Below are 18,189 nucleotides of genomic sequence, written 5' to 3' on the forward strand. Positions count from 1 at the left end.
GAAATATTTATGTAAATAGAATTCAAACTCTATAACGATATAAATAGAGTTTTATTATGTAAATTATAGTTAAACTTACATATTCAATTGGCTACAAATTTATTTGTCTTTTTTTTCCTGAAAGGTTTTTATTTTTTTCCTTATTAGTTTATTTAATTTCATGCATTTTAATTTGTGCAATCTTCTTTTCTCTCTAGACTTGTGTTTAAATCTATATGATTGAGTTTTTAGAAAAAATTACTCAAGAAACCAAGGTTTAACATTAGAGATAATCATTATTTATAGAGCCTATTTGATATTTTAGCAGCTGTTATTTTTTGCTTGGAAATATATTAAAATAATATATTTTTTTTATTTTTAAAAATTTATTTTTGATATTTGCATACCAATCTAAAAATATTAAAAAAAATTAATTTAAAAAATCAAAAATCAAAATTTTATAAAAATATTTTTCAATTACAAAAACAAACAAACGATATAGATTGAATGACCAAGTTTTAGAATTTTGTTTTTCAAAATTAAAGTATCTATCTTCCTAAAATTAGCACCTCTTTTCTTGTTTCATGTTTTTTGGTCTTTTCTTCTTAATTGTTAAAAAGAAAAGATCTTTATATTTTTGTGGCTTTCCTTTTTCCACTCTTCAACTCTCAATTACAGACACGCAAAAGAAAGAAAGTAGACGCGGAGAGAGGGGGAGAGAGAGAGAGAGAGCAGAAGCATGACAATGGCGTCTTGGAATGTAGGTGCGTATCAGAAGGTGTGACAATCAATCACCAATTCACGGAGGTTTTCTTTTAATTGATTCGTAATTGATCTATTCATGTCTTCTCACATATCATCATTTTTCAGTAATTGCTCTTTAACTATATAATTTGGCAGCAGACACCAGCACTTGATGTAACATGCAGAAAGAAAGAAAGAGACAGAGATCGTTCCTACCCTTATAAAGTCATTGAAGTTACACCTCCTCCAAAGAATCTTGGTATCCGTTGCTTTCCCCCTGTAAGTTTTTCTTTTTCTTCATTTGTTTCTTCAAACATCAAACACAGAACACTCGTGTTTTGGGAGATCTTTGCTAACCATGGGGTTGTTTGCTACATAATTTAAGGGTTTGTTTTTCTGAGTGGATAAATTAGAGGAAAGTGCAATGCAGTTGAGAATTACCATGCGATGCTTTGGGTATGTATGGAAATGGAAAAGTTGTTACCGTAGATGTGAGATTTCGGCTGTGATTTGCAGCTGCTTTGGTATAAAAAATAAATCAAAGCTAAAATCTGTTCCTTTAGAAAGAGCACTCTGGGTGTTAAGGCAAAAGGCAACAATCCTTTCTGTTCTGTCTTATTTTATATTTAATGAACTAATGATATGAATAACTGAGAGAGAACACAAACAAATTAATGAATGCTGGCATAGGTTAGCAATATGAAAGATGCATGCTGTGCTTAAATTAAATGATGTCAAAGGAGGAGCAAAGTTAAATAATAAAGGGGAGGGCAGAAATTGGATGGAGTGCTATGTCTGCTGTTCACAGCTTCCTCAATAAACTGAATGAATGTGGGCAATAGCACATCAGAAGTTTGATTTGCTTATTGGAGAACTGAAAGGTACACTGCACTTGGTGCTTGCCTAATTCTTCACAGAGAGAAGGTTTGGTGTTGATCACCTGGTGGAATGGGAAGAGGTTCTCATGTTTGTCCTAGGATCCTCACTCCAGTCCTCAACGCTCCTTTTCCAGCTCTATGGCTCCCCTGATGTAACTTGCGTGTAATCAAATTATTGTAAGAAATCTCCAAAATTGACCTTATAATGACACAGATAAGAGAACTCGACATAAATAAGAGGATTCAACATAAAGTTTGAATGGATATACACATGCATACATAGAAGGCTACTGCAAAGAAAAGTTAAGAGGTCGCCATCGCAACATAGATAAAGGTACAAATCCCTGAGATACCTTTCACCTGCTTGCTGATACCAGAGCTACTTATAAAGGATAAAAGAAGAGGAATAAATATCAGCTTTTATATTGTTTAAATGCTGTCCAGGCTTCCACTGCTCCACAAATGGGGGGTTCCCCAAAAGGAATTGGGGAAATTAGGGTATTCTTGCAGCACCATAATTCCATGTTCTGTGTATCCTCTCATTTGGGAAAAGACTGATGGCTATAATATGGGGTCAAATTACGAAACAATGAGCTGTTTTCCTTGCGTTTATGAGTTGTAAATGCAGACCCTTCTTTTGTGGTCCGTGTACACTAGAAACAGAAAATTCAGTGATCTGTCTGTCCTTGGTCATCTTCTTATGCTTGTATCTTTGTTCATCGGATGAATTTGATGTTACTATTGTGCATCAAAAAAAATTTCTTGTTCATTTAAGTTGTTCCTGGTGTAGCAGAACCTGCAATGTGGAGAAAGCGTGACAATTGAAGGGCAAGCATATACCATTTCATCTGTAACTCATCGATACCAGCTTCGAAGGGGGAAGTATGAACCTAGCGAGAAGAGACTTGATGTTTTGTCGACAGGGAGATACATCTTGAACTTATATTTAGAGAACTTGCTAGAACAATCTTGATATTTTATGTTGTTAATTTCACAATCATTTGTCTCCTGAAAATTCATAAGCTTTACAGGAGAATGAATCTCCTACTGTGTTACTATAATTACTAGGTTTATAGAGTCCAGTCGTCAGCATCATGGTTAAAGTTTTGAAGTTTCTGTATACTTTGCTGCGGAACAAACTTAACAGCGTGTCTTTGGGAACACTCGTAATAATACTCTTGTTAAAAAAAAAAAAAACAAAGAGAAAAGAGTTGCAACAACCAAGCAAAAGAGTAAAAGACTTTCTCAAGATCAATAATTCCAAGTCATACAAAGCAACAAAGGTTGAACCAAAAAAGCAAATGAAAATGTTAAGAGGGCTGGCCAATTTTTTCTGCAGGTGTGGAGTCTCATCTTTCTATATATTTTTTCTTTCTTCATGTCTTTAACAAAGAAATAGGAAGTGAAAAAACATAGAAACAACATTTTATCAGCTACAACATTCAGGACTAAGAAGAAACATACCAAATGCTTATACAATAGCTTCCTAGAAAGCCCTTCTAGGTCTATAAATGCTCACTCTGGCATCAGCAGTCTGTCCTAGAACATCCATTTCCACACTCTGCTTTCTTTTGTTGCCTTAATAATCATAGTTCTTTGGATTGATTATTTAGTTCTAACGTTGATACGTCAATCTTGACTTGAAAGAAACTCATATCGTACCTTTCTCTCCTAGTTTATTTTCATGGTTGCATCGATCTTTGAGTTCCTTAACCAGGAGCCCCACTCAAGGTTGGGTAAACCAGTGGCTTTGAAGCTCAAAGCAGCCTGCAAGGGAGTAAAAAGGGAAAAAAAATCACCATGTCCAAGCAAGAAGCAGGTAAACAATCAAATTCAAACAGGAAAGGTGCACGCGCTCCTCTACAGGCATTTTTTTTTGTCAATCATCCATCGATTCTAATCTCATAAACGGATAAGTATATCAACGTAAATGGGTCACGATGCATGGGAAAAAAAGATAATCATCTTCCATTTAAAAAAGAAGTAACTTTTTAAATCCACTCCTTGCACTTTAGGTGCAACTTCTCATGACTTTTCTCTTTTGCAGGAACATGAACCACCCAGCCTTGCCTACATCGATCCTTACAAGTACGAATGCTCGTATGAAATTCACTAACATGTCTGCGCACCACCAAAAACAACAGATCAACATAAAAAATCAGAAACAGAGAAGAACATCACAGGCTTGAACAATAATCAAGCATGTTTGTGGGCATACAAAACAAAAATTGATACACCCTTCAAGCTTCTTATATGAACGTCACAGGCTTGAACTCTTCTTATAAGAATTTTTAAGGGAGAAGATTTCATTCACCTTTTCTCCTTTTCCATTCGCCTCCCTTTTCCTCTCCCTATTTCGTGCCTATCCTCTCTCCTCCCTCTGCAACTTTCTCTAGTCCATCGCGGATCCCTCTTCTTCTACCTGATGCCTCCTTCATCAGATTGGTTCCGAACATCCTCACCCTCTCCTTGCAAGTTTCTTTTCTATGACATGCCTTATTTTTCTTCTCGATTTGCTGTTTATTTTGTGCCTAATCTCTCACCCTTGTAAAGGAAAGAAAGGAGATGAAGGAAATAAGTGGAAAACACGTGCCCTGTTAGAGTTCTAGGCATGAGCACGCACTGACGAATGGACACCGCTTAGAATTCGGCAGTGAAGGACAGTGGCAGCTCACATTGGGGAGCAATGAATTCGGCAGGAAACTTTATTGATTGCTGCAAGTCATGGGTCCTTGACTTGGCATGAAACTGAACTTGAATGACAGAATTTTTAAGGTGGCAAAAATATAGCTGAAATGTCAGTAGAGGGTTGACATTTAGACAAACAGATTTTGGGTTACAGTTATAATAGTATGGTAGGTAGTTATGACGGTTACGATCATGACATCACGAGGAAAATAGGTGTCTAGATCATGGGGACATGACTAGGATTGCTTCTCAAGACACTAAGATCATGCGATCATAAGTCAAAACCATTCACTAAATTCATGGGAACATGGAGGAGAAAATGCCCCACCACTTTCTAAAAAGTAAGGATGGTAGTTATATGCTTTGTAACCTCTCATAGTTGTCTATAAATAGGCTTGGAAGGCCTTGGTTGTACAACATGAAATCTTTGTGCATAACACACACACATTTGTATTGTGTAAATCTTTTGCTTACGAGATTAATAAAGGTTGAGAGATTTTTCTGTATTTGGTGTGTGCTTTAAGATTATGTACTTGTGTTGATTATTTGCTTATGACAAGAAAATTATGGAAACCTTTTTGGGTGAGTGAAACACATAGTTATAGGTAAACATAAGTGAAAGGGAAGGCAAGGCTTAGTATGGTAGAGACTAGACTATAGGGCTGAATTTTAGGGTGAAAAAATTAACCATGTGAGGTATTAGAGCCTGGTTCGTTCTAAGATCGTGTAGCTCGAAGTTATGGAAGTTATTCAGAAACGTTTGGTGTGTCTTGAGATTTTGATAGGGCAAGAGGAAGAAGGTGAAGAATGCTCTATCATTGATCGATTAAAGGAAGCTGTGGAAAGTGTTGAAAGGATTGAAAGTTTGTACATTTCTCTTGCGAAAAAATCGAGTGAACGATTGGAAGCTGCCGAAGAAACTATTTCCATTCTGAAACAAGTAGTAATAAACTCTCCAAGTGGGGTAAGTACATCAAAGCGTAATGTTCCTAACCGAAGTCTTTTGGTAGGGCAAGAAGTTCTAAGGAACTTGAAAGTTTCTTGTGGGATATAGAGCAATACTTTAGTGTTATGAAGATCAGCGTGGCTGAACAAGTGAATCTCACTATGATGTATCTCACGGGTGATGCTAAACTTTGGTGGAGGACGAGAATCGAAGAGAACTTAAGTGCTGGACATCCCAAGATTAAGAGAGCTGAAAGAACAGTTCCTTCCAAACAACACATCCTGGATTGCGCGAGAGGAATTGATAAAGCTCAGACATGAAAGATCAGTTCGTGAGTATGTTAAATTTTTCAGTTTTTTTATTCTCGACATCGAGAATATGTCCGAGGAGGACTATTTATTCAAATTCATGTATGGACTTCAACCTTAGACACAAACGAAACTAAGATGATAAAAAAGTAAAAGATCTATCCTCCGTTATTGCTGCTATAAACAACTTGGTTGATTTCAAATCAACTACTAGAGAGGGCTATGTGTCAGCCTCCTTTAAGTCTAAGGTAAAGGACAAGGAGGAAAAGAAAAAGAAGAAGTTCGATGAGGGTGCATTGAAGGCTACCACGGATAAAGGCAAGTCTAAGTTAATGGGTGCACAAGGTAAAGGTACCAAACCAAACTTTGCTTGCTTCATTTGTGATTGTCTTTACTTTGCGAGAGAATGTCCAAAAAATGAGAAGCTAAATGTTATTCGGGTTGGAGATAGCGATGAAAATGAGGGGGTAGTTACGCACGTCAATCCTATGCGTGTGCTAAACTACCTAGTAGCTGAATCAGGGGATACAACTGTTGAAACCAGTCTTGTTGATCAAGACTTGGCGAGGATTGATGCAGTGCGAAAAGGAAAGTCAGGGGCAGGAGATCAAATGTATGAACAGATCAGTGTGAATGAACAACCAATTGACGCCATACTAGATTCAGGTACAACCTACACATTTGTGGTTGATCGATTAGTGAAAGCTCTTGGTTTGAGATTGAGCAGTAGCCATACCTCCATGAAGGCAGTCAATTCTAAGGCACATAAAATTGCAAGTATGTCCTATGACATGCTGATTGTGTTGGATCGATGGAGAGGTAAGCAAGTTGTGATGGACCCTATTTGGGTGTTACCACAAGTTCTGCTAGAGATAAAGGAGGACTTGACTTTAGAAGTACATCCAATCTAAATACTAGATAAAAGTGAAAAAAGAACTAAGAAACAAGAAAATATTCATTATAAAGATACTTTGAAAATAATGTGGGAATGAGAGTCAGAGATAAGAAAAACAATATCCAGAGTTATTCTCAAATTCAGATATGAATTAAGTTTTGATAATGAAAGTTTTGTATGAGGGAAGAATGTAAATTCCGGGAAAAATAAATAAATAATAATATAATAAAAACTATGGTGTAATGAAATAAAATAGTAAATGAAAAGAAAAAGGGGATAAGAAGATAAAAGAAAAGGAGTTTTTTGCTAAAAATGTATATTTTTCCAGTAGCAAAAACAATCTAGCCATTTTAACAAATAGCTAGACTGATTTACATAAACTGGTTAGACCGTTTTCAAAATGGTCAGACCATTTTACTATTATCCCTGATATAACCTTACAGGTGTAGTAAGAGAGAAAACATAATTTCACTTCTTCTTCCTTTCTTTCATCTTGAAGGGCTGGATTAAGGTTTATGAGTGAAAATAGAGGGTTTTGAGAGGAAAAGCACATCCACACTAGAAACTAAAAAAGATCAGAGAGAGAGAGAGAGAGAGAGAGAGAGAGAGAGAGAGAGAGAGAGAGAGAGAGAGAGAGAGAGAGAGAGAGAGAGAGAGAGAGAGAGGATTGAGTATGAGAGAAAAGGTGAAGAAAGAGAGGAAAAAATGGTGGAATGCGGAAAGTTTTGACTGTTCGGTAAGGAGTTCTAAAGTTAATCTAGCAAGTTGTATGAAATGAATAACAATTGAAATTTAATTTATGAAATTAATGCTAGGATTTATGGTGGAGATTTAGGAGAAATGCAAATTAACTATAAATTAAACAAATTGAGTTAGATTAAGTTGTGTTGAGTGATGAAATTGGTTGAAATAATGAAGAAAATCACGAGGTTATTAAGGGCTCAATGGTTGGCCACTGAGGTGCTAAATTTTGTGTAATATAATTATGCATAGTTAAGTAATATTGTGATAAATTAATGTATAATTTTGTGAAGGAAATGATTTTAAATGAGTTTAGTTAGGTTACGTAGATTTAAATGTTTACATTGTTAAAAAATTTGAAATTAAGGGAGGATATTAAACCTAAAGATTAATGTTATTGTGAATGTGTTTGACTTCTCATGAAAAGAAAGATTTAATAAAATGTATTTTAAAATAAATCATAGTATTAGAAGAAGTTAGGGTGCCGACCAAAAAAAAAAGAATAAATAAATAAATTGATGCAAATGTGATATTGTTTGTGTGATATAATGCATGTATGAACATCATCATATGAAAGAGAAACTATAGATGTTGATGAAATTGTCATTGAGTTTTATTAGAACTTTTGAATGTGTAAAGAGAATGGGTAAGAGTTAGTGAATTTATTTGTGTTCTGAAGAACGTGTTAAGAAATAAATGATTTTCGTATGCCTAATTGGAAGGAAATGAATGTGCTTATTGACTTGTTTGATAGTAGTAGTTCTTGATGTGAGATTTAAATTGGTAATGGTTAGAAAAATGAAGTTTGAGAATATATATATGTGTACGAGTTGTAGAAGTTTTTTTTGTTGAGTTAACTAAGAAAATAGATTTAATGTGAAATGAAAATTGAAAGAAATCTTACTTGTCCATTGTACAGCAATCAACTCATCCTGCCGAATTCGCCTCTGCCCATGCAAGGCTGCCGCTGTCCATCGCTGCCTAATTCCATGCAGTGTGTTTTTCGTTGGCGCATCCTCACGCCTAGAGTTCTCTTTTCGTCACCATGATTTGTCCATCGTCAAAGTTACGAAACTCCCCCATGCTGCCTCGCCCAAGGCAGTTTGGCCACGCCTAAGTCCTCATCGACTAGGCTGGCCCCTTTCCACTAACTCTCTCACTTAGGGTCGAGCACACGTATAGGATTTACGTATGCTGTTCCTTCTCCATCCTTCTCCACGGAAATAGCACTAAGCTGTGCTCTCAGTGGGCAGTCCCTTGCGAAGTGCTTCCCCTCGCAAATAAAACAGCCCGAACTTGATTTCGAGACCTTTTCCTTGCCCTTGGCTTCTGACTTCCCATTGCCATCAGCCTGCTTAGGTTCTCCTCCACCAAGTCCTTTCTTCTTCTTTTTCATTTCGTACCTGTCCATCAGTGGGTACGAATCAGAAGATGCTCCAGCATTCCCTTTGCTAGCGCCTGCTCCAAAATCTGCCAATCCATCGGCAGCCGAAATGGCCGAAGACAAGTCTGAAACTCTCTGCCTACGCAACTCCAACTGTGCCCACGGCTGAAGTCCTGACAGAAAATTGAACATTCTGTCCTCCTCGGACATAATATCGATATCCAGAATTAAAGAACTAAATTTCTTCACGTAATCCCTTACCGACCCATCTTGCCGCAACTTTGTTTAATGTGAAAGGATTTAATTGGACATGAAGGTTAAATTGAAAGAAATTGATTTAAAATATCATTATATAGAATGTACATGGAATAAAAAATAATATGGTATACTTGTTGATGCATGAGAAGCCACAGGAGTTGTGCAACAACATGAAGGTACTACTAGAGCTTCTACAACATGTAGGTGTCGTGTACGTCAACCTTTTTCTTTACTTGGTTTATTACAATAGTTTTGATGATGCAATGATATTATGTGTAAGAATTATGGTTTTAAAAAGAAGGAATTACTTTCCGGTAATAGGACTAATGCTCGGTAATGAGCAACAAAATTAGATTCTTGGAAGTGGGAGTAATGCCCAGTAAGGGGTGAAGGAATTAGTTTCTGGTAATAGGACTAATTCTTGGTAATGGGCAACAAAATTAAATTCTTGAAGGTGGGAATAATATCCGGTAAGGGGTAAAGGAATTAGTTTTCGGTAATGGGACTAATGCCCGAAAATGAGCAATGAAATTAGATTCCCGGAAGTAGGAATAATGTCCAGTAAGGGGCGGATGAATTAGTTTTTGGTAATGGAACTAATGCCCAGTAATGAGCAAGTAAATTAGATTCCCAAAAATGGGAATAATATCTAGTAGAGGGTAAATGAATTAATTTCTGGTAATTGGACTAATGTCTAGTAATGGATGATAAAATTTAGATTTCTGGAAATGAAGGTCTTTTAATGCTATAGAGTCATATATGTTTTGATCTTATGAATAAAGGTAAAATTTGAATTTAAATATGATATCAAATAGAATGACGAAGAAAATTTTTCATGCTCGGTTAGTTAGAGTGTCAGTTGATAACATGATAAAAAAATAAAAATGTAAATAAATAAAGAAAACAAAACATAATGAGAAACCAAATGATCTCACTCCCTAATCATATTGAAATGACTTTGATTTATAAGTACATGAGTAATAAATTTATACATGAATCTATTTATGAGAGATAATTAAACAAAATAAAAGGAGATACATAAAAGTAAAGAAAATAGTTGAATATCTATTTAATAATATATTCATAAAAAATATAGATTATATTCTCTCATTCCTGGATTAAGTATTCTTAAAAATAAAGCACAACGCACAATTTTTAAGGAAATCATTAAAATATATTAATTGCTTTATCAATATTATTTGTCTTCCTGTTCCTATCCCAAATCATATCTTTACATTTTCATGTTAATTTTTTTTTTTAGTAAGTTTATTATATCATTGGGTTGCATTAAGTTGCAAATCAGATCAAATATTTTTTTTAATGTAAAAAAAATAATATTTAGGAATTGCTAACGTGTTTTCTAGTAAAAAAAAAATTAAATAGTATGGGATTGACCTAATATGACCTTGTCGACTTGCCGGGTATAAAGACAACCCAAATGACCGGTAAAAATGTAGTTTGACAAAAAAATCAAGACAACATCATTTTGTTTAAATATTGAGATAACAACATATTGAATCTCGACCTGGGTCAACTTGGATTAACCTATTAAATCTGCAACACGAGTCATGAGACTTGGGATAACCTTATAGAAAGCAAATCAAGAAAATTATGAAGTTCAATCCCCAATCAACCCAATATTAAATGATGAAATTAAAAAAACAATTTAATTGAAAAAAGAACAGAAGAAAAAGACTCAAGTACACTGGCTAAACCTACAACTCGGGTCATGAGGGCTACACGTGGGCGTGGACGTGAGTGGCGTCATGGGAGTCAAGGAGTAGCCACCTAATTGTTCGTTCCAAGGTCAATAGGGGACTCAAATATACAGGCCTTATCAGAATTACCAAGGCATAGAGACTCATTGTGGCTAAGGAAGATATTAACACCCCTTGCGCATCTTACCTGAAAGTTGCATTGTATGATATAGATATGATTTAAAGGTTTTGATGGGTTCCTAATCGATGGTCTATCTATGACTTAGAATAAAGATTTACTCCCTTGAATAAATCTGGCATTTTGAATTTATTATGGGCTCGTATACCCAGATAAATTCATATGGAAGGGGTTCATGAAGGTGCCTTGACAAGGTTCACATATCCTGGAAGGTGAAAATATTTCTCATAACTCGTATACTGTGGTGAAAAATACTTCCAATTAGAATTTCTAAATATTCAGAATAATTCTGAGAATTCTCTAACTAATGTTTGGTATTTAAATATCAGTCTGCTTGTAAATCTAATATTTATACTAGAATATTGACCATGAATTCTCATGAATTAAAACATTTAAGGGGGTTATTGTAATATTGACCAAGTTCTCATGGATTTATAAACTGGTTATTGAATAAATAAAAATGTATGCAAAGATATTTTTTGTATATATATAAAAAAAGTGCTAAAACTTACCATATATTGTTACTTTTTTCAAAATATGATTTTTTATTATTTTTTAAGAGACTTGGCCATGTAAAAAAAAACATATGTTTTTATATTTTTTAAATGAGAATATTTTTTGAATTCTTTTATTTTTTTTTAAATTCCAGTGAAAACCAAGTATTTTAATATCAGGCCCGCATCTTAAAGTGTAAGTATACAGTCCCGATATTAAATAAGTTTTTTGGAAAAAGGTGCGAGGAACCCACAAATAATTTTAGATTGGTCCTTAATTATTTTTTTAGAATTTATTTGAGGTATGTTTGGCAAAACTCATTTTTATTCAAAATTGAAACAGTTAAAATAGATCTAAAGGTATGTATGGCAAAAACCCTTTAGGCCAAAAACCCTTTCACAAAAATATTAGCAAACCAAAAGGCTTTTACCAAGTGACCTGATTTTGACCCAACCGGGTTGACCTGAAAAGATCGATTTAATCATAGACTGAACCAAAAACCAAAGTTTTAAAAAAAAACTAAACCAAAATAAAATCAAAACAAAAAAACCATAAAATTTTCTTACGAAATCAGATCAAACACTAAGAAAAATGAAAAACACGAGGAACATTCAAAATAAAACCCAGCAACATAAACATTAAACTAGACCAAATTTCAATCAATAAAAGATATGGTTTTGTTTGCAATTAAGCATAGATCAAGAATCAAGGTTTCATTTGCTTTGATTATCATTAAATCAACACGATTTTGTCAAAAGAAGGTTTTGGTCCAAAACCAAAACCTTAAGATTAAAACACTTAAAAACATATTATTGATGCAAGAATAACCTAGATTATTGACTCATGATGATGTACGAACATGCAGAATCCAAAATAAACTTTAAAAAAAAACCTAAAACTATTACTCAAGACCGGTTTTTTAAAATCAAAACCGAACCAAAACCGGTTCAAATCGACCGGTTTCAGTTCGGTTCGGTTATTTTAGAACAAAAACCAGTTTTTTTATGTTTGACTCAGTTTTTTCGGTTTGGCTCGGTTTTTTCCTGTTTGGCTCGGATTTTTTTCCGGTTTGGTGGTTTGTTTTTGTTTGGCTCGGTTTTTCTGATTTGGCTCGGTTTTTCCTGTTTGGCTTAGTATTTTTTTGTTTGGCTCGGTTTTTTTCGGTTTGGATTTGGTTCGGTTCGGTTTTTTTTATTTCAAACTTATAGAACCAAAATGGTTGGTTTTTTAAAAATTGTAATCGGTTTTTTTTCATAGTTAGGTTTTTTAGTTTTTTTTTTCCGGTTTTCTCGATTTAATCGGTTTTTTATTTTTTTTGCTTACCCCTAGTTTTAGGCTTCTAAACTTCCATTTTTCGGTCCATATAAACCACATTGTTACTAACAAACATTCTTGATTCAGAAATAATTATAAATAACATCAAATCATTAAAAACATACTTAAGATTTCAACTTCCAAAACCGCAGCCCCACTGACAGCCAACAAAACATTAAACTTCAGTCCAAAACTGACTCATTAGGACAAAAACCAAGTCTAAGAACCCAGGACATGAACTATAACCTAGAAATATGCATCAAATACCTATTGTCATATTTGGAAGATTCCAAAAAAACATTTCATTTCAGCAAGAATAACATTCAAACACCATTCTATACATCCAGTAAACATTAACAACTAACTCAAAGCAATTAAGCAAAGAAAACGACATTTTCATTCATCAATCTATATAAATGCTAAAACACAAAATAATGCTAAAAAGATTAAAAAATGTCATCAAACATTGTAGGCCACATGGACTCTATCCTTGAGTTTTTACAAGGTTATACCTTCTCCAAGCTTGCTAGCTATAGGCTACTACTTCCCTTGTCTTTTCCTCTCTTTTTTCCCTTTCACTTTCTATTGCTTGACTTTTTGTATTAGGCTATTGAACCTTCACAATAGGGTCTTTTCATAGGGTATTTACTCTTTTTTTTTTCTCTCTATTTTCTCCTTTTTTTCCTTTGATTTCTAGGGGTATTTTTAGGGGTTTTTTGTAGGTTTTTTTTTATGGATTCCATAAAATATTGATCAAAGCTCAGCCTTTTGATCAAAATAAGAGATCTATGGAAAAACGCTAACAACTAGAAGCTTTTGTACCAGGCTAGTTTTGTAATGATGGTTTTGGTTTTAGGGGTACTTAGTGGTTTTGCTAGACTTGGAGGACAATAAATTATTTCTAGCACTTTAATCTTGAGAGAGAGGTTTTAAAGTCATTGATAAAAACCATTTGAGAAGCTTTAAGTGTGAAAACACGAAAACATAGGAGGCTTTTGAAAAATAGGTGTCATAGTCTAAGCTGATTTTGTTAACCACTTTCGACGCTTTGCTGGAGTAACTTCGATGTCAACATTATCAGAAACCACCTGAAGTTGATAGAGAAGGTGAATATCTTTTGTTCAGATCCAACTTTGCTTAGTTTGGAAGTCTGTAGCGTCACATTTATTTATCCAAAGATGTCAACTTGATTAGCATAGAATTTGAAATTATAATGATGGTTGATCAGGGATAAAATGTTGGAGACTTTTATGGAGGTATTGGGATGTAAAGATCAAATTTCATGGAAATAAGGTTGTAGAGGGGATGTTGTTCTTCCATTTTCAGAAAACCTTGTGTCATTTGGAGGTCTAGAACTCCACAACGAGCTCTTGGAAGGTGCTATCTCGATCATCCAAAACTTTCAATGAAAAAGATGAACAATGGGTGAATGACGTATCGTCTAGGTTAAATCCTAAGAAATTAGGGTTTTTAATCTGAGATCTGATAAATTTTATTTTAGACCCTGTTCTTCCAATTGCACCTGTAATTGCTTCTCAAACTTATAATTTCATGCAATTTCACCCCTACCAAACTCAATCATCAACTCCAAAGTTTAGTGTCATTTTCGTCTTGGTCCTTGGTTTTTGATTTGTGCACTTGGACCTTTAATTGACCATCTTCAATTTGGCCCTTGATATGGTCAATTCCAGCCCTTGAAGTCTTGCACCTTTTACGATATGGTTATTGTTTTGAATTTCTTCAATTAAATCTCTAATTGACTATCAAACTTAATTTGTATTTCAATTAAGCTCCTAATTTAACCAATTAAACTTTTTAAAGTTGAATTTCAGTCCCTACACTCCATTTTCCTCCAATTAACACTCAAATTGACTCCAAAAAACTGATTTTTCTTACAATTAAGTCCTCAACAAATTAAATTAATCCTTTTAAAATCCTCATTGAGTCCTTACTCATCTAGATTTGCATTTCCTTACCTCAAATAAAAATATTACCTCAAAATCAGAATTTATTTCACCACCTCTCTATATTTTTAATTCAAAACAGGCTTAAAGGCGAGTTTGTCAAACATATCCTTAAGCCTAAATTCCTTTTATTAAAATAACAGCTAGCCAAATAAAGCCTTAATACCTGATCCAAAACAAAACCAATTGGGTTTACTCGAAAATACTAGTTCAACCTTGAACTGAACCGAAAACCATGGTTTGACCCAAAACTAAAGCAAAACAAACAATTAAACCAAAAACAGATCAAAACTAAATAAAAAAACACAGAAACATAAAATTTTCTAACAAAAACATATCAAACACTAAGAACATGAAGAACACGATGAATATTCAAACTGAAACCCAGTAAACACAAATCACAAACTAGACAAGTTTTCATGCAATCAAGGACAAGGTTTTGTTCGTAATCCTGTGTGAATCAAGAACCAAGCATCCATTTTCTTTCATTAACTCTCAAAAACCACGATTTGATTAAAATGTGTTTGGTGGGCAGTCAAAAAAACCCTAGAATCTAAATGCATGAATACGTATTATTGATGTGTTTTAACCCTATCTTATTTTCTAAAGATGACAAGATAAACATGTCTGTGCCAAGAATTAATCAAAAATAGCTAAAAAGACAAAGGGTTAAGGAAAAGTTAATACGAAGAACATGAACTCAAAATTTAAAAAATTTTCAAAAATTGAAAAACTAATGTCAAAACCTAGATTTGGTCTTCTAGGCCTTTAAACACATTGTTTTTTGTCCTCACAAACCACATTACCAATACCAAGCATAGTTGAATATAAATAACTAACAAAAAACATTAAAACATCACAAATATGCATTAAATTCCAACTTATAACTGCAACCCCAATGACAGCCAACAAAAACATCAAATTTTGATTAAAAATTGACTCTTTGAACACTTGGAACCCAAACCATGCTCAGGAACCAAGAACATACACTAATAAAACAGAAAAGGCAATAAGCACCCACTGCCACCTTTTGGCAGAATCCAAAACAACTATATTTATTCAAAATCAGTCACAAACATGTTGTCCTGACACTTAGTAAAACAATACCAACTCCAAACAAGATTTAAACAATAAAAATAACATTTTTACATATTAATCAAAACAAAACTAAAAAACATCATAACACTCAAACAAGTTCAAAAAACATCAAAAAAAGGTTTAAACATTGTCACACCTGGACATCGCGGCGACTGATTAAAACATAACACTTGTTTGAAAAAGAACAGAAATCTAGCATCTTGTTCTTTTAGGGGAAAATGTCTTGTTCAAGGAGTCGCCACCTAGTATTATGGTCACTAGGAACCCTAACTGGTCAATAGAGATTCTATGATCCGAAACTGGTTACACAAAAGGAAAGATATTATCACCCCTTAAATGTCCTGCCTGAGACAGGCTGCATTGTTGGTTTTGTCATAAATTGCTAACATTTTGTTGGTTTATGCTATGATGGTTTGCGTGTAATATTCCTGACTCTGGCACCAGTGAATATTCAACTACGGATACTTCTAACTCTGGCGCTGGTAAATATCACGTAGCTATAAAAAACAAAATAAATTTAAATCAGTATTTTTTTATTCCTGACTATAGCGTCAGTGAATAAACAAATAAAAAAATAAATTTATTTTTTACGCATACACAATTTATTTATTTTTATTTTTTTTAGGGTTGGGCCCAGCTCAGCCCATATGGGCTGGGCTTGACCCAACCAGCCCGGCCCGGTCACTGGCCCAAGCCAGTGACCTGGCCGAGCAAAGCAACACGCATGGAAAAATCCACGCGTGTTGCTACATTGTGCAAGTGAATTAACATTCACTTGCACACTGTGCTGCTAATTAATTGAAACTATGCGAAAGGCAGAGAAAGCGGCTTACCTGGTTGGCCGGAGGCGACGAAGACGATGGCAAAGCTCCTTCTGTGTAATTGAACCATGCTTGGCAGGGCACCCTTTTCACTCTTCCTTGTGTTCTTCTGGCCTTATTTTGTCTGTTGCTAATGACTTGGAGCAGAAACTGATCTGCTGGAGGCGATGAAAACGATAGTGAAGTTGATGTTGGTCTCTGTGTTTTCCGCTCGTGTTTTCCTTTCTTTATGCTCACTGTTCTCTTATTTTGTTTTCTCAGTTCTTGAGATGAACGAACTAAGAAGGTAATGGGTCTGCCGGTTTCCTCTGAGTTTTTGATTGATTCCGGGTTGCTCTTTTATGCAGGGACTAAGACAATAGCAAGGTTCTCGTCTCTGTGTATGCTGCTCTCTTTTTCTCTCCTCCTCCCCCTTTTCCTCGTCCCGAGAGCTCTGTATTTATAGGCGACGTGCCTGGTCTTCTCTTCGCGCACGGATTGCCTTTGGATAAGCACGGGTAGGAGGGATGCGTTGGGGTTTCATTAGGATTCGAATACCTGAGCTCAATCCTTATCTACCCGGGGCATTTATCTTCATGAGGATAGGGATTAGTCTTTGTGTTTTAGCAGGACTGGGACGCTGTCATTTCACATTTTTGCTCTTCTTTGCAGGTGGGTTTGCAACGCCAAAAGAAGAAGAAGAAGAAGAAATTGTGCATGGCTGAAACGACGCCGTTTTGGATTGAAATTGACCATTTCTCATTTTTGTCCTTGCAGTTTCCAAATTTTGCATATAAACCTCTAATCTTTTCAATTTCAAATTTTAAACCCCTTAAAATTAGATTAAAAGGCAAATGGGTCAAAATTTGGGTTATAACAAACATTAAAAAATCATAAATGGACAGGTCACATGGACTTCACCTTTGAGTTGTTACATGTTTATACCTTCTCCAAATTTGTTAAATATAGGTTGTTGTTTTTTTCTTCTTCTCATTTCTTTCCTTCTTTCCCTTTCACTCATTTTCTTTCGAAAGCTTGTTATACCTTCTTTGTTAAGCTTTTGAACCTTCAAATTAAGGTCTATTAATAAAGTATTTCCCTATGTTTTTCCTCTCCTTCTTTTCTTTTTTTTCTCCTCTGAATTATAGGGGTATTTATAGGGTTTTAAACAAAAGCTAACAGCTAGAAGCTCTTGAACTGGGCTGATTTTACAATGGTGATTTTGTTTTTAGGGGTATTTGGTGAATTTGCTAGACTTGGAGGGCAAGGAGTTATTTCTGGTCTTTTGACCTTAAGATAAAGGTTTTAAAACCATTGATAAAAACCCGTTAAAAAGCTTTAAGAGTGAACACACGAAAAATGGTTGGTTTTTTTGAAAAATATTTGTCACAATCAAGGTTTATTGGGTTTATCACTTTCAAGGTTTTACTAGAGCAACTCTGATGTAAACATCATCAGAAACCACCTGATGTTGGTAGAGGAGGTATGTACCTTTTTTTTGTATCCCACTTTACTCAATTTGGAAATTCATGGCTTCACATTCATTCATTCAAAGGCCAACTTGATCAACCCAGAATTTGAAAATGAAAGGAAAACTGATCGATGACAAGATGTTGAGGACTTATGTGGAAGAATTGGGGTGTAAACATCCAATTTCATGGGCATGAGGTTGTAAAGGGGGTGTTTTTCAGTTGAATGGTGGTGATTACAACCCGTGAGGTGGTTGGAGACACCACATTGATTCGTCTGAACATGCTCCTCGATCATCCAAAATTATCGGGAAAATAGATGAACAGTAGGT

General features: G+C 34.8%; 1 protein-coding gene and 1 long non-coding RNA gene across 11 annotated transcripts; one reads left to right on the forward strand and one right to left on the reverse strand.

Annotated features, from left to right (window-relative positions):
• The first annotated feature begins 581 nt into the window (after positions 1-581).
• On the forward strand, positions 582-2,662 carry LOC18107275 (uncharacterized). 8 transcript variants are annotated; one of them, XR_002978633.2, is made up of 3 exons: positions 582-743; positions 883-1,002; positions 2,395-2,662. XR_002978633.2 is itself a non-coding variant. In XM_024588534.2 (3 exons), exons 1-3 carry the CDS (start codon positions 719-721, stop codon positions 2,572-2,574), a joined length of 342 nt encoding a protein of 113 aa, XP_024444302.1. In that variant the 5' UTR covers positions 610-718; the 3' UTR covers positions 2,575-2,662. The 8 variants fall into 8 exon arrangements, 4 of the variants coding, with proteins under 4 accessions (XP_024444302.1, XP_024444303.1, XP_024444299.1 ...); XM_024588534.2 differs by having other exon boundaries at positions 610-757; positions 2,392-2,662; XM_024588535.2 differs by having other exon boundaries at positions 612-757.
• Positions 1,111-17,047, reverse strand: LOC112324652 (uncharacterized). Of its 3 annotated transcripts, none has more exons than XR_008057674.1 (4): positions 16,422-17,047; positions 3,264-3,722; positions 3,066-3,179; positions 1,111-2,397 (listed from the first exon to the last, which is right to left on the reverse strand). It is a non-coding gene; the product is annotated as an uncharacterized LOC112324652 (long non-coding RNA). The 3 variants fall into 3 exon arrangements; XR_008057673.1 differs by lacking the exon at positions 16,422-17,047 and adding an exon at positions 3,916-4,389; XR_008057672.1 differs by lacking the exon at positions 16,422-17,047 and having other exon boundaries at positions 3,264-3,892.
• Positions 17,048-18,189: the final 1,142 nt, after the last annotated feature.

Source organism: Populus trichocarpa, chromosome 17, assembly GCF_000002775.5.
Source record: "Populus trichocarpa isolate Nisqually-1 chromosome 17, P.trichocarpa_v4.1, whole genome shotgun sequence".
NCBI classification, from domain to species: domain Eukaryota; kingdom Viridiplantae; phylum Streptophyta; class Magnoliopsida; order Malpighiales; family Salicaceae; genus Populus; species Populus trichocarpa.